Source organism: Rhodamnia argentea, chromosome 2 (genome assembly GCF_020921035.1).
Source record: "Rhodamnia argentea isolate NSW1041297 chromosome 2, ASM2092103v1, whole genome shotgun sequence".
NCBI classification, from domain to species: Eukaryota; Viridiplantae; Streptophyta; class Magnoliopsida; order Myrtales; family Myrtaceae; genus Rhodamnia; species Rhodamnia argentea.
In genome coordinates, this window is record NC_063151.1 from 6,644,584 (window position 1) to 6,658,217 (window position 13,634).

A 13,634-nucleotide genomic window follows, 5' to 3' on the forward strand; every position below is an offset into this window, starting at 1 on the left:
CTGGTCCAATATGCGATCTGTCATCACCGATTCACGTGCCCAAGAGCTTTTGCTTCAATCTCCCATTTGATTATCCTACTGCCTGGCTCATCGCTGCACCGAGTAAAACATCTCAAATTGCTTTCCTGATCTTTCCCATAACCTGGCATCGTGCTCTCTAAACCAAAAGCGAAAAACCCATTCGGAGAGCACTCTCTTTGGATTTCTCATTTTCGACAGACATTGAAGAATTAGTAACAATTTTTACCCAACGAAAAGATCGGTGAATAGGGCTTCAAAGGTTCTATAACTTCTGCTCTGTCGAGGCATGCGCATGCGACTCAGCCGGACGACTCGAGTTGAGTACATGTAATTGCCATGTGCTTAGGATTCTTTACTAAGAACGCATCTTATGATTGCACATTTTCTGTGTGACGTAGTCGAGCGAGGATATGCATCGGCCAATATGGTATTGAAGCTTATCTTCATAACACACTCCTAACGTATATTAATAACCCCCACCACCTTAGCCAGATGTTAACTAAGTACTCCGTACCAGTTCATGCCGTGATGTGAAACTCGCAATATACAAGGGACAGGATAATGTGTTTACCCTTTCCAAGAGTAGGACCAACCCACGTGAACAACCAGTGACCATCTACGAACATGAAGTCAGCCGCCACCGAAGTCTTCACACTTCTCTCTCATTCCTTCCCAATTTAATATTACTGGCTAAACTCTGTATCTCCAATCCAAAACCTTATATAAAGACATCACAGAAGTGCCAAAACCCATTTCAAATCCTAATCTCGCCAAGCCTCTTCATGTGTCGTTTCGGATCCTGAAGGATGGAATTTTTCCAAACCCATTATCTTCAGAAGCCAAAGCAGAAGCAGCAGCAACCATCGCCGTCGAAACATGTCGCGACGAAGAGGCTCGCTCCGGACCAAGTGAGGCTCCTGGAGCGGACCTTCGCCTCCCACAAGAAGCTCGACCCAGATCGCAAGCTCCAGCTCGCGGCCGAGCTCGGCATCCCGCCGAGGCAGGTCGCCATCTGGTACCAGAACCGGCGCGCCAGGTGGCGGACGCAGACCCTCGAGCTCGACAAGGGCGCCCTCCAGCTCAAGCTCGACGACGCGCTGGCCGAGAAGCGGAAGCTCGAGCGGGACGTAGCATCGCTCCGCCAGGAGCTCGACAGGGCTCGGGAGATGCTCGACGCCGCCCGTGGCGACGGCCGCAGCCACAGCGAGAGCAGCAAGAGCGCTGTTCCCGAGGTTCCGATGAGCTGTGCGTTCAGCGAGGACGATGTGAATTGGTGCGATTGGGACGATCATGGCAGTAAGGTCTTGCGAATGGACGATGGCGATGAAGACGACCTCTATGCCTGTTGGATGTTGACCAATAACGGGTCGCGCTTGGATTGAGGAGAGAGAAGAGAGATCGATTGTCGGGTGACCAAGTGGATCATACTGTAATTAATGTCGGACCAAATCGGCCAATGTGCTCTTGAAGAAATTGTATTTTCTATTGGAAAGACGAGTCATTTTCATGCATGATCTTTTTTGCCCTTTCCGGTGATCACGTCATAATAGGTGTTTCCCACACTCGAAAATTTGGTCATTGTCATTTCATGAATATATATATTTATTTCTAAGGCCGATATCCTATTTATAGATCATATGCATGCGGTGGTGTATAGCGGTAGGACATTATCGATAGTGATTCATCTGCCATGATACGACATCACGAACAGTGATTGATCGGCCTTGATGGGACATTAGAAACGGTGGTCTCTTCGCCACCTTCTACTAAGGTAATATCTCGTGCTGCTTCAACCTTGAAGGGTGATCTTCTTTTCGCGATTCTATTCTACATCGTCTGTCAATTTGACACCATTGCATTCGTCTTCAATGGAATCTCCGCTGTAGTGTGATTGGGTTGAGTTGCCATTTGATTCTTCACCTTCTGATATAATTTGCTTCATTATAGAAACATATTCACTTGGTGATTGAACTGCTGCAAGTTGTAATGCTGCCAATGTAATATTTATGTTGGAGAATTGATGCTCTTGATGGAAAACATATTGTGGAGATGTGTTGTGATCTGGCCAGTTTGATGGTCAAGCCAATTTAATACCGACTCTTCTAACGTTTGATGGAGGAAATTGAAATGATCTCACCATTTGGTTTTGAATTTTCTAATCAGATTTGGGATGCTGGGTCTATTTGAGGGGGCATATTATCTAAGTTCTCAAGCTTATCCATGAAACTCTAAAATTATGTGAAAATGGTCGTGCCTCTTTGTGAAGGTCGGACTCTTATTTATAGATAGTATGTGAGTGGTAATACATAGTGATAAGACATTATAGCTATATATATATATATAATTCGTGGGTTACAAATATGGACATCATTCATCTTCAGTTTTAGTTAAATTTACATGTCGCGATCATGCAACTTATAATCCGCCAATCAGACACGGTTGATATATTTGAGTTTGTGCATGGGAAATGAGGTAATTTTAGTGAGGCTAGTTGGGCCTTTGAGAGGGGACTAGAGTTTGAATGACTAGCTTGGGTAAGCCCGAACTAAAGCCATATCAACTTGCAAAGATGAAGAGAGAGGAATATTTTATTGTCTTTAAAGTTTTTCTGCTCAGGTGCTCCCATCGGCTTGATGAGAAGCAAGTTGCAAGTCTTCTTGTTCCTATTGGAATCATTCCAGTTCAAGATCGGCTGTTTGCTCATCGCATGTTTCATACTTGAGGACAAGAAAATCATTTTGCATGCACAAATGGAGAATGGGCAATGCTAAAGTTTCCGAAATCGACAAAATATAAAACGATAACATAGTGTATAAGTAAAAAAAGGAGTCGTCCCAGGTCGCTTGGTATATCAGCTCTTGATGACCGGTGATCATGTGTGTCGTGTGTCGAAAAAAGTTGCATCTACCGTATGTGTCTTGTACAATTTCTGTCAATCTGCGTAGACTTCCCTTTCACACTGCAATATGATTGGATAGGAAAGCTTGTTTAAATCTCCCACTTTAATCTCATGGATCAAATAGTTTGTGTAAGTCAGAATATAAATGGACAGTGCAAATATGAGATTGTTAGTCTATATAGGATAATACACGGAGTGGAAGACTTATGTCATTTACCTAGAGGTATCAAATAAGTGGATCGAGAAGAATGTGGTCCAACCCATATTAACTCATTTAATCCATTTTGATTCATTTTCATGCAATACAAATGTAACAATCTATATCCAACCCGACCCATACCCAACTAATACATGATCCGTATTACTTAAACATTTATATATTTAACCAAATCATAGAATAATTGTTTTTTATAATTTGATAAAAAAAAATGATATTGCTAATACACTTTCATGTAATAAAATTTTAGTGAATTTTAAAAAATATATATTTGCTTATAATGTGATAAAAAAATGATTTTGCAAAAACACTTTCATGCAATAAAAGTTTAGTAATTTTTTTAAAATTTATTATTTTTTAAAATTTTTAAGAGGTACTTCTTATTTTTATTTTCTTTTGTATTTTCTTTTCCTTTTTTCCCTCCGGAGACCGACGGTGGCCGACGGTGAAAGGTCGACTGCGGCGTTCCATCTCTTGAACAGTTTTTACATTTTTACATTTTATTTTTCTTTCTTTCTTTTTACTTTTAAAAATAAAAACTATAAACTGTTTTATTTGAGGCCAGTTGACTCAAACCAAGTCCAATCCACTTAAATATTTAGACGGGTTGAAAATGGGTTCACCCGTGTGACCCATTTTTGATCCATCCGATTCAATTTTAACTTTTTAGATCTATTTTCACTCGATCCTTTAAAAACTTACCACCCTTTTGTAAAAAATATGAGTAAGAAAATGGGTCATGAATCCATATTGACGGCTCTCCATACATCTAATCCGTATATATGTACTTGGTTTTTTAATCGGTAAATCAGTATCATGATGTTAGATGGATTGACCTAAGGGGTACATAAATGGGCCGAACTACTTGAATATTGCTCAAATTGGGCTCTATCTCTTTCTTGGATTTTTTTGGTCTTCCTAATCTACCCTCCTCTCTCTCTCTCTCTCTCTCTCTCTCTCTCTCGCTCTCGTATTTTTCTCAGCTCCCATGCAAAGTGGTGTTTCGATCCCAGCCTGCATCCCCACCCTTCAAATCCGATTACCAGCGGGATTACACGCCTACTGCCGATCTCCGTTCGAGTTTGAGCTCAAAGTTTCAAGCTAGACCCGATTGAAAATTTATTAAAGTTGAACTTGAGATTAAAAATTAGGAAAAATTCCAAATAAGAACTCCAAATGCTCTTAATTTCTCAAATAAAGGGCCTTAAATTGATATTGTTTTAAAGAAGGGTTTGAAGTGCCCTCATTATCTCAAATAAGGGCTTAAAATGGTCATGATTGTTTCAAATAAAGACCTAACCTTGCCGGCTGGTCACCCGATCAAATACTCCGGCCGATCAAAGGCTTTTTTTGTTGAAATACAATTTTAACCTAATTTTTAGTTAAATTAAATTAAAAAAACTAAACGTAAGAAAAAAAAAAAAAAAACAAAGAAGCGTATACGGGCGGGAGGGGTTGCCCCCGCCTTGTGGTTGCCACCCCACTATTGGTGGTGTAACGCCCCCAGAATGTCACGCGCTACACGTGCTATTTATATTATTTAAAAGTATTTGCATGTGGAAGCATAAAAAAATTTTCTCATCATCATCCCCGACACAAGATCGCATGAGTTCACTAAATACATATGCATCATTTATTTTGTACCACTAGTTTACCAAATTGTACATGTCAATTATTTATATTTTACAAGTATAGTCAGCACATCATATAATACAATATAACATAGGCCTAGGAAAAGAGTAGGGTCACCTATCTCCTCTATTACGCTCCTCCATCATCAAAAGTCTCGCCCGTGTAAACGTTAGTCAACAACTACGGATCAATAACTTCACCCGTCAATAGGCCATCATCGCCGAACCTTGGAGGACCATCAAAACCTCTAATCGGTCCTACTAAATTGCCCTCAACGTTAAGTACCGGGCCACGTAGAGATGAGGGACCCATTGCGCAAGTCCCACATCTATCCATATGAACGTTATACATTTAGTATATACTAAAGCTTGCTCGACCACAAAGACATCTTCATAGATATACTCCACATGCTCGACGGCTCCAAAAAGCGATGGTCGATGATCCATCCTACATATATCGAGAAAATAAAGGGGTGAGTCGAAACCCAGTAAATGAAATCTCTAAGTCTAAGGTGGATGATCCTCTTACCGCTCACCCTGGCATCCATAATCACAAGTATTTAAAGTAATACATGAGTGCGTGAACACGCGCATGATTTTCTTCATTAATGTCATATCATAATATCGTGCACACGATATATGCCAATGTCATGTTATATCACAATGCACCAATATCACCTAGTGCATTATCATCATGCATCAAGGTATGCACATGAATATGCATATTCATCTTTTCTTTCATCCTGAAACTCCCGGGGCATCCCTACTCTCTCTTCGGGGCATCGCAACTCTGAGGCATCGTCGCCACCTCGAGTGGTCGACGGAACATCATCTTAAAATTATCATGCAAAGATGTGCTCGTGAAATGCTTGAATTCAACATTTTCACATCATCTTTCTCAACTCTTCATGCATGATTGCATCCATGCATCACTTCGGTAAGCATATGCATTTTCATTCATCACTTCGGCAACCCAAGAAAAATGAGCACGTCAAAAGCTACAACTCATTCCTTCATGAAATCAATAATAATGATTTTTTTAATAATTAATAATGTATTATTTTAATCGGGAACTCCTTGTTCGGCAACACCAAAACACAATATCAATAACACCCACAACAAGCAGTAAGTGCATGAAATCAGCAACTTTAATTGTATTTTATTTTATTATTTATTATTGTGCCATAATATTATTGCAAGAAGGCATCCGCAGTTGTCGTTAACTTCACTTAGTCGGTAACTCAACATCGTTTTCATTTTTATCGTTCTAATAATATTTTATTATAATAATATTATAATACTAATAACAATCCTTGCTTACCAACTTCAAGTTCGGTCAACAATGTTGACTTTATCATTCCACAGATTCACTAAGGGAAGATGACCAAAATAGTCCCTGAACTTTGATTAAATGTGCAATCTCGTCCCTATACTTTTAATTTGATACAAATGATCCATGGACTATTGATAAATGACCAATCTAGTCCTTCTGTTTGTTCAAATTGTTAAGTGATTGACATGGAGCGTTAGCTGATGACATGGAGAGTTGAGTTGGAATTAAAAAAATATGACTCAGCATATACTTTTAAAAAAAGAAATCTTTTTAAATTAGGGTTTTAGATATCCCTCTTCTTCACGATCATGTTTCTTGGAACCAAAAGAAAGGAGAAAAAGCCGTTGTTCTTCCTCCTCAATTGCGGATGTCTTAAAATGCTTCGATTGACAATACAACGAAGAGGGCTGGGTTGAGATCGATGCCGGGGACGATTCGGATCTTGGGATTGTAAAGCATGCTCTGTTGGTGGGCTCGTAGGGACACACGCTCGGGTTTATTTAAAAGAGGAAGAGTTGCACAAAGCCATCCAGATTCGGTGCACCTACCGGTGGGCGCAACCCAAACATTCGTTGGTGTCTTGATTGTGTGGAGGTTTTCATCTTTTCCTTTCTTTGAAAACTCGGGTCTATACAAGTGGGGGTTTTGCAAGGACGACATGTCGGTAACTCCTTTCTTTTTTCCCCCCTTTTTTCCACTGTTAATCAATTATTTTATTATATTGCTAGAATAATCGGGACTTCAAGTTTGGCACGCCAAGGAAGCGGTCATTAACCTTCACTGAAGAATCTACATTCGGGAACTTTTCCCCTCCTTTTAAAATATTAATTTATTAATATAATAATATCATTATAATATTAAGCAATTAGAAACCAGTCAACAAAGTTGACCATCGGTGACAGATCCACTACATCATTTTCACCACTTCGGCTTGCAATTCGGTAATTCAAATTAGTAGGCAATTTTTTTTTTCTTTCGTTAGTCATATTTCCCATTTTTCATAGAATAACGGTCAAACCTCTCATTTACAAAGAAACACCAATCAAATACCCCCAATCAGAGAAAGAACTTCACATAAAAATTTTTAGTCTCTAGCACACTAATCACCAAACTCAACTAAAATAAATAACCAAATCAAGAGCACTAATTAGATCCTTCTAACTCAGCGCTTAAATTTTTCACTTACCTTGAAGATAACTTGAGCACAATTCAAAGCTTTATTTCCCTTCAAAATAACAAAATGGGAAATCAACGAATGCTTTATTTCGACAACGACAAAGATCGTTGGTAGAAAGTCATCGAAAATCAAAATATACCGTGTCCGAAATCGAATGATCAAAGCAGAAACTTTAATAACAAGCGTCGGGCCTTCGTTCTATTGAAAGCGAAAGAGTGGAAAAAGGGAATGAAAGCTATTTAGGTGCAGTGAATTAAGTGGGGACCTCACTGCCTTTTATACTATGAGTTTCTTACCCATTCGGTAGGTGAAGAATGAAAGAAACTCAACCGTGGTTAAAGGAATTAAATGTTTTAGGGTTAAACTAATGAATACAGAGAATACGTGGTCTACTGAGGTTAATTCAAATGGCCCCTAGGTTTATAGGTAGGGCAAGTGGCTTCATTCTATTTGTTACAAGGGAGGATATTTTGATGAAATGAAGGAAGGAATGGTTCCTGTCGGCCAAGTTTCGGAACGAAACATTACATGCATTTATGGACTAAGGCCAAAATTGTTGAGGCAATGCGTGACCTCATATTTACCGAGCTTCATTGGCAAGCCAAGGAATGAAGTGTTCCCCAAGCGTCAAGAGAACAATTGCTACGTAAACAAAATTATTCGTTTTGAACATAGATACGTTAAAAAATATTTCAAACCTATCGAAATGTTTTGGTGAAATTTACTGAACGTAATTAATTATGTATATTTCAGTAAATTTAAAACCTACTACGAAACTCGAAGCATATCGATCTCTATTAATAATCAATCGTATTTCGTTACCATTCTATAAAATTGATACGAAACGAATATTGAGTAATCAAAACATATTTCTCAAGAATCATAGACACTCAAATATATTTCGTGTCTCCGCTAAACTATACAAGTCACCCAACTTAAATTCTTGAGTGTGAGAAATATCGCCTATGAATTTCTACGCAACATAAGGTATGGTAGAAATTTTCAAGATGTCACAAGTGGAGTGGTGACGATGGCCGGCGAGATAGCCGGCACCTCAACAAGGGCCGATCGACCTCACCAGTGTAGGGAAAGGGTTGGGACCCTCTCCCAGATTTGGGCAAGGGTTGTCGGCCCTTGGCCGAGTCCAAAGGGAGGGCTACGGGCTGGGACCCTCTCCCGGATATAGGCAAGGGTTGTCGGCCCTTGGCTAGGTCCGAGGGTAGGGCCGCGGCTCTCTATCGAACCAAGACAATGGTCGCGACCTTGGTTAAGGGTAATGGCTATCGCCTTGGTCCGACGACCCTTGTCAAAGCGCCGACAAACCCAATGACCATCACCACCGCCCTACCGGCATTGGGGCTGCGACCATAGGCGAGCTTGTGTTTCTTTCATTTTGTTTTACTTTTAGTTTTTCAAAATTTTTGAAAAAGAAAAAAAAAAACCAAATAATTAAATAATTAAATTACCATAAATGCCCCTAGCAATTGGTGTTTCAAGCCATTTTTTTTAGACTATATGGCCATTTGAGTCCTTATTTGAAATAATATCTACTTCATATCCTTATTTGACATAATAAGGGCATTTCATGCCCTTCTTTGAAACAAGGTCAACTTCAGGCCGTTATTTAAGAAAATGAAAACACTTCGGGTCTATAAACTTGATTTTGAACATACAAATAAAAATATAAATAAACAATAAAAAATTTATTTCTGTTTTTGTTATATTATTTTGAATTTTATTTTACTTGTATTGGAACTTAAGTATTACATATTTGAAATTATTTTAATTTTATTAACTAAAGAAGTTTGTTATCAAGGAATATAAATTTTAGGGAAAAATCCAAAAAGGGTCCGAAATCCTCTTGTTTTTTCAAATAAGGGTCACAAGTAAACTATGTTTCAAATAAATATCCAAAGTAACATAGTACGTTCAATGAAGGGCCCGAAGTGGCCATAATATTTCAAAAAAGGGTCCGACCCGAAGGGTGTTTTCGTCATTCCACATTTTAATTTTTTTATTCATTTTTTTTTCTTTTCCCTAATTAAAAAAAAAGCCACACATAAGCGAGAGGGTTGCCCCTCTCCCGCCGGCCCGCCGCTTATTGGTCGGCGGTGTGGGCGGCGAAGGCCCGCGGGGTCGCCGGGGTTTGGTCAAAGGCGAGGGTCGGCGATCCCCACCTAAATCGGGGCCACCGGGGTGTCACTCGGGACTAGGCGGGGGTCGCCTTGACTAGGCGACCCCCCACCGGCGATGGGGCGATGGCCCCCGATCTGGGCGGGGGCCGCCGGCCCTAACCTAGATCCGGGAGAAGGCCAGAGGCCCTTGCCTCTGGTCGACGGGGTTGCCAACAACCCTACCAACCTTTGTCACCCTCACCTACCGCCCTCTGGCGGTGGGGCGATGGCCACAAGCGGGAGGGTTGCCTCTCCCACCCGTGAATGTCCACTTTCTCTTTTTTTAGAAAACAACTAACAAAAAGTATAATAAAAAGGAAAAAAAAATCAAATAAGTAAAAAGACTAAAATGCCCTTGAAATCAGGCATTTTTTTTAGATTTTATGGTCATTTCAAGCCCTTATTTGAAATAATATTCATTGCAAGACATTATTTGAGAAAATGAGGGCATTTCAGGCCTTTATTTGAAATAGGATTTACTTGGGGTCCTTATTTGAGAAAACATGAGGACTTCGGGCTCTTTTTTGGATTTTTTCCTAAATTTTATGTCAATAAACATAAGAAATTCTACCCACCTTTATCCCATCTCCATATGAAATATTTTTATTTCAGTAAATTTCTTTTATATTCGATTTTATCCTTTTTTGTATAGAAAATAAATTGCTCTTACCTTAAGTTTCTTTTTTTTTACCGTAGCTTTAGCCATAACTATCAAATGTAAAACGGTGCGTTTTAGGTAGCTATTTCTGTTCTTTCCCTCTCCGACTTCCCTCCAAAAAGTGAACACGTTCGAGTACGAGCTCGTATTTCTTGACGTTCAGGGCTCGGTCGAGAGGGAGCGAGGAACTGAAGAATCTGCTCAAGACCGGCTTTCATATTCAGTAGAGAGCGGGCGAGACAAGCTCAAATGGCATCGACCTCGGCGTCGCGGGCTGGTGGCGTCACCGGACGGATACGGCACGCCGCCGTGACGCTCCAGGACGATAATCAAGCTATCGTCGCTGTAATTTCCTCGACTTCCAGCAGTTCTCTTCGAATCGGCGCGTTTCTCTTACCTGCGGATTTGATTTTTCTATTTTAAAATTTAAGGTTGATTCGATACTCGCTTACGGAAACTGTAGACACAGCTTGGCTCGCTCAGAGTTTTCAACCCTAGAATATCTGCTGGTTAGAGAATTAGCGGATGCAGTGTGGAAATAGTGCTTAATCACATTTTCTTGCAGGTCTCCTCTGCCCGTTGATTTCGAATTGCTTCTGATGCTTCCTTGTCCTTGCCTTTTGAAGAAATTTAGGGGTCTACAGCATTCGGATTTATTTGTTTTGTGCGTTTCAGGAAATTCTGAAAGCTTTCGGCATGCTAAAGGAAGTTGCTGTTGCTCTGGAGAAAGACAATCAGACTCAGAAGGTACTTTTGGATTTAGGAGAATTTAGTCTGTTCATCAATTTCTACCTCCTGTCCATACATTCATCACAGCTTTTTTGGAGGATTTTTTTGGGTATTGCAGAACACTGTGATACTATTTTCCTCAGGTATTATGTGCCGTGTTTTATGCTCCCTTTGGCTGTGAATGTAGTGTTGTCGGAAGAAGTGTTTTAAAGTTATGATTGCAAAAAGTATTTATTTGCTGCTAGGTTTAAGCATTGGCTTAGTCCTATTGGGTTCTTGCCAATTCTAATTTCTGTGAAGAATGGATTATGATTTAGTGGGATACTCTCTTACTGTTCCTTGCGTCACATGGGTATACTTGATTTTCAGTTATAAGTTACTGAAACTACCGTTATGATGCAGACTGCAGAATTGCTGTTTCTTTGACTATGAATCTAGGGTCTATGCTGACTAGAAGTCTCTGGATTGCATTATAAACAAGCCTGTGCTTTGATACTATAGTACATTTGTCCCAAGGTTTCCTTTTGGCCAACCATTTGGCAGAGCTGGCTTAATTAATTGTGTCATATAAGCAACCCCAGCTTACAATGCAAAGTAGATTCACAGGAGTTGATACACTTTGTGGACTGTGGCTTTATAGATGGGTTGGGAAGTCATTTGAATGTCCCCTAACTAGCATGATGGTACTTCACCTGCTGAATTGATTGTTTGACATTTGCCAGGTGAAAGAACTTGAAAAAGCTGCTGTGGAGTTGCTGCAAACTTATGAAGATTGTATGCATTTCTCAACAGCCATCAAATCTGTTGGTGATACATATGAGCCTGGTCCTGAGGTAGTTAATTCCTTTATTTGGGGGACTGTTCTGCCTGCTGAAAAGAAAAGTACAGTGTTTCTGCTTGGTGTTTTAGCCAATAAAAATTTGCTTTGATATCCAAAATGCAGCTAACAGACTTTGGTAAGGTGTTTGACCATGAGATTGCAAAGGAAAAGTCAAATTCATCAACAGATCCACAAAACCACCCGTTAGTACGCCAATTTAGGGAAGCAGTATGGGTATGACTTCTACTTCTGTCACTAAACTGTCCCCTCTGGCTATGATTCGTGATTCGGTCTTCTATGTTTTATGGCTATTTTCTTCTACAGCAAGATGAGGCTTTTGGATGGAAAATATCCCACCCGTCACACATTGGTTGTCATTCTGAAAAATTTGCTGTTGATGACCCTGTCTTCATCATCATATTCTCATTGGCCTTCGTTTTTCCCTATTTTGAATTTGCAGAATGTTCATCATTGTGGCCAGCCCATGCCTGGTGAAGAGCAGGATGATGTCATCATGACCAGTACCCAGGGCAACCTTTTGAATGTTACTTGCCCATTGAGTGGAAAGCCAGTCACCGAACTGTTGGCTCCTGTTCGCAGGTATTACACTTGCTTCCACTTTGTCAAACTAAGATGAAAATTCATGATACCATTTGATGACTGAGTCTTGTGATGACTCTCGTTGGTATGGATTTCCCAACTTTGAATTTTCTTTTTAATGTTTGACTCGAAGTTTGGATTTTACATTGTGGAAACACTCAAGGATCTCTGGTAACTTAATCATCACTATGATGAATGCGAAGCATGGTTAATTTAATTTATTTAGGACAATGTTTTCACACAATCAGTTGACTGTCCATTTTTTGTGAATCATTAGGCCATTATATCTATTTTCGTGTGAACTTGCTCGGGACAGATTGGTTTATGTAGAACTGCTGGATGATTTGAGCATGTTCCAAGAGTTCACTTCTGAAACTTCCCACTCGCAGAATCAAAAACTCATTTCTGGATGATAAACCAGTATTTTTTCTTGGATAAGTAATGACAAACCATTCATCGTGGAAAGTGAAATCAGTTTTTTGACTTGGGCTCAAGCAATGAAAGTAAAGGTAGAGAAGGCACAAAGGCTCAGTGTTCTTTCTAGCTCTATATGGTTTTGTCATGCCTTATTGAAGTCTTATTGGATTGTCTCTGGTGGTTTGTTTACCTGTTTTACCTATTGGACCGTCTGCTCTGTGCAGTGTGGAGTGCAAGCATATATACGAAAAAGAGGTTATTTTGCATTATATCAGGTCCAAGGGTGGGAATTCAAAGTGTCCTATTGGAGGTACTCGGACAGTCTGTTCAATTAGGGATTCGTTTCTGTTGAGCATTTTAAAGTTTTCGCTGCCCATCTCAACGTTGAGTTATGCTTTTTCCATATTCATTCCAAAGAGTAACAGAAACATGTATTTCTCTTTGTCATTTGCTGCCAGCTTGCCCTAAGGTATTGTCAGCAGATAAAGTGAGTTGCGACCCTATGTTACTTTACGAAATCGAGGAGATGCGCTCAATGAACAAGCGGAATGCTGCGACTGAAGTCGTGGAAGATTTTACTGCGCTTGGTGAAGAAGGAGATGATTAACGGAGATGATTCTAGCTGTAATTGACCAAATCATTCTGAAAAAAGCAGCTAGGCTTGCTAACCTTTTCCGCCAATTGCTAAATAGAAACGACATTGTACAGAAGATGTTAACTTAAGTCTATCATTTCTTTCTATTTACTGTCCCTTCTAGGGTTTCATACTCCTTTTGTCCTCCCATGATCATGGGTGGTACTTAACAAAAATGTCGGTAACTGCTGAGGATTGTGGTTCAAGCACATAGAAAAGACTGGCCTCTTGCCACATTGATGTATTCTTGCTGAAAGGTTCATCCTTGCTGCTGCGCTTTTTGTAGGTGTGTCTCTGAAATTGTGGTCAAGTGGTGGGTACCTG

General features: G+C 40.0%; 2 protein-coding genes across 4 annotated transcripts; both read left to right on the top strand.

Moving 5' to 3' along the window:
- Positions 1 to 551: 551 nt before the first annotated feature.
- On the top strand, positions 552 to 8,373 carry LOC115755079 (homeobox-leucine zipper protein ATHB-52-like). 2 transcript variants are annotated; one of them, XM_048274174.1, is made up of 3 exons: positions 552 to 1,266; positions 6,002 to 6,004; positions 8,360 to 8,373. In XM_048274174.1, exons 1-3 carry the CDS (start codon positions 828 to 830, stop codon positions 8,362 to 8,364), a joined length of 447 nt encoding a protein of 148 aa, XP_048130131.1. In that variant the 5' UTR covers positions 552 to 827; the 3' UTR covers positions 8,365 to 8,373. The 2 variants fall into 2 exon arrangements, with proteins under 2 accessions (XP_048130131.1, XP_030550214.1); XM_030694354.2 differs by lacking the exons at positions 6,002 to 6,004; positions 8,360 to 8,373 and having other exon boundaries at positions 554 to 1,530.
- Positions 8,374 to 10,176: 1,803 nt separating this feature from the next.
- On the top strand, positions 10,177 to 13,528 carry LOC115755087 (E3 SUMO-protein ligase MMS21). 2 transcript variants are annotated; one of them, XM_030694363.2, is made up of 7 exons: positions 10,177 to 10,455; positions 10,786 to 10,857; positions 11,562 to 11,672; positions 11,783 to 11,893; positions 12,120 to 12,259; positions 12,901 to 12,986; positions 13,135 to 13,528. In XM_030694363.2, exons 1-7 carry the CDS (start codon positions 10,360 to 10,362, stop codon positions 13,281 to 13,283), a joined length of 765 nt encoding a protein of 254 aa, XP_030550223.1. In that variant the 5' UTR covers positions 10,177 to 10,359; the 3' UTR covers positions 13,284 to 13,528. The 2 variants fall into 2 exon arrangements, with proteins under 2 accessions (XP_030550223.1, XP_048130130.1); XM_048274173.1 differs by lacking the exon at positions 11,783 to 11,893.
- The last annotated feature ends 106 nt before the right edge of the window (positions 13,529 to 13,634 follow it).

Bases quoted from the DNA above. Each gene is read 5' to 3' on its own strand.
- LOC115755079 (XM_030694354.2), top strand. From the start codon at position 828: ATGGAATTTTTCCAAACCCATTATCTTCAGAAGCCAAAGCAGAAGCAG.
- LOC115755087 (XM_030694363.2), top strand. From the start codon at position 10,360: ATGGCATCGACCTCGGCGTCGCGGGCTGGTGGCGTCACCGGACGGATA. The intron at 11,673-11,782 runs GTAGTTAATTCC...TCCAAAATGCAG, and splicing joins CATATGAGCCTGGTCCTGAG to CTAACAGACTTTGGTAAGGT. The intron at 12,260-12,900 runs GTATTACACTTG...TGCTCTGTGCAG, and splicing joins CTGTTGGCTCCTGTTCGCAG to TGTGGAGTGCAAGCATATAT.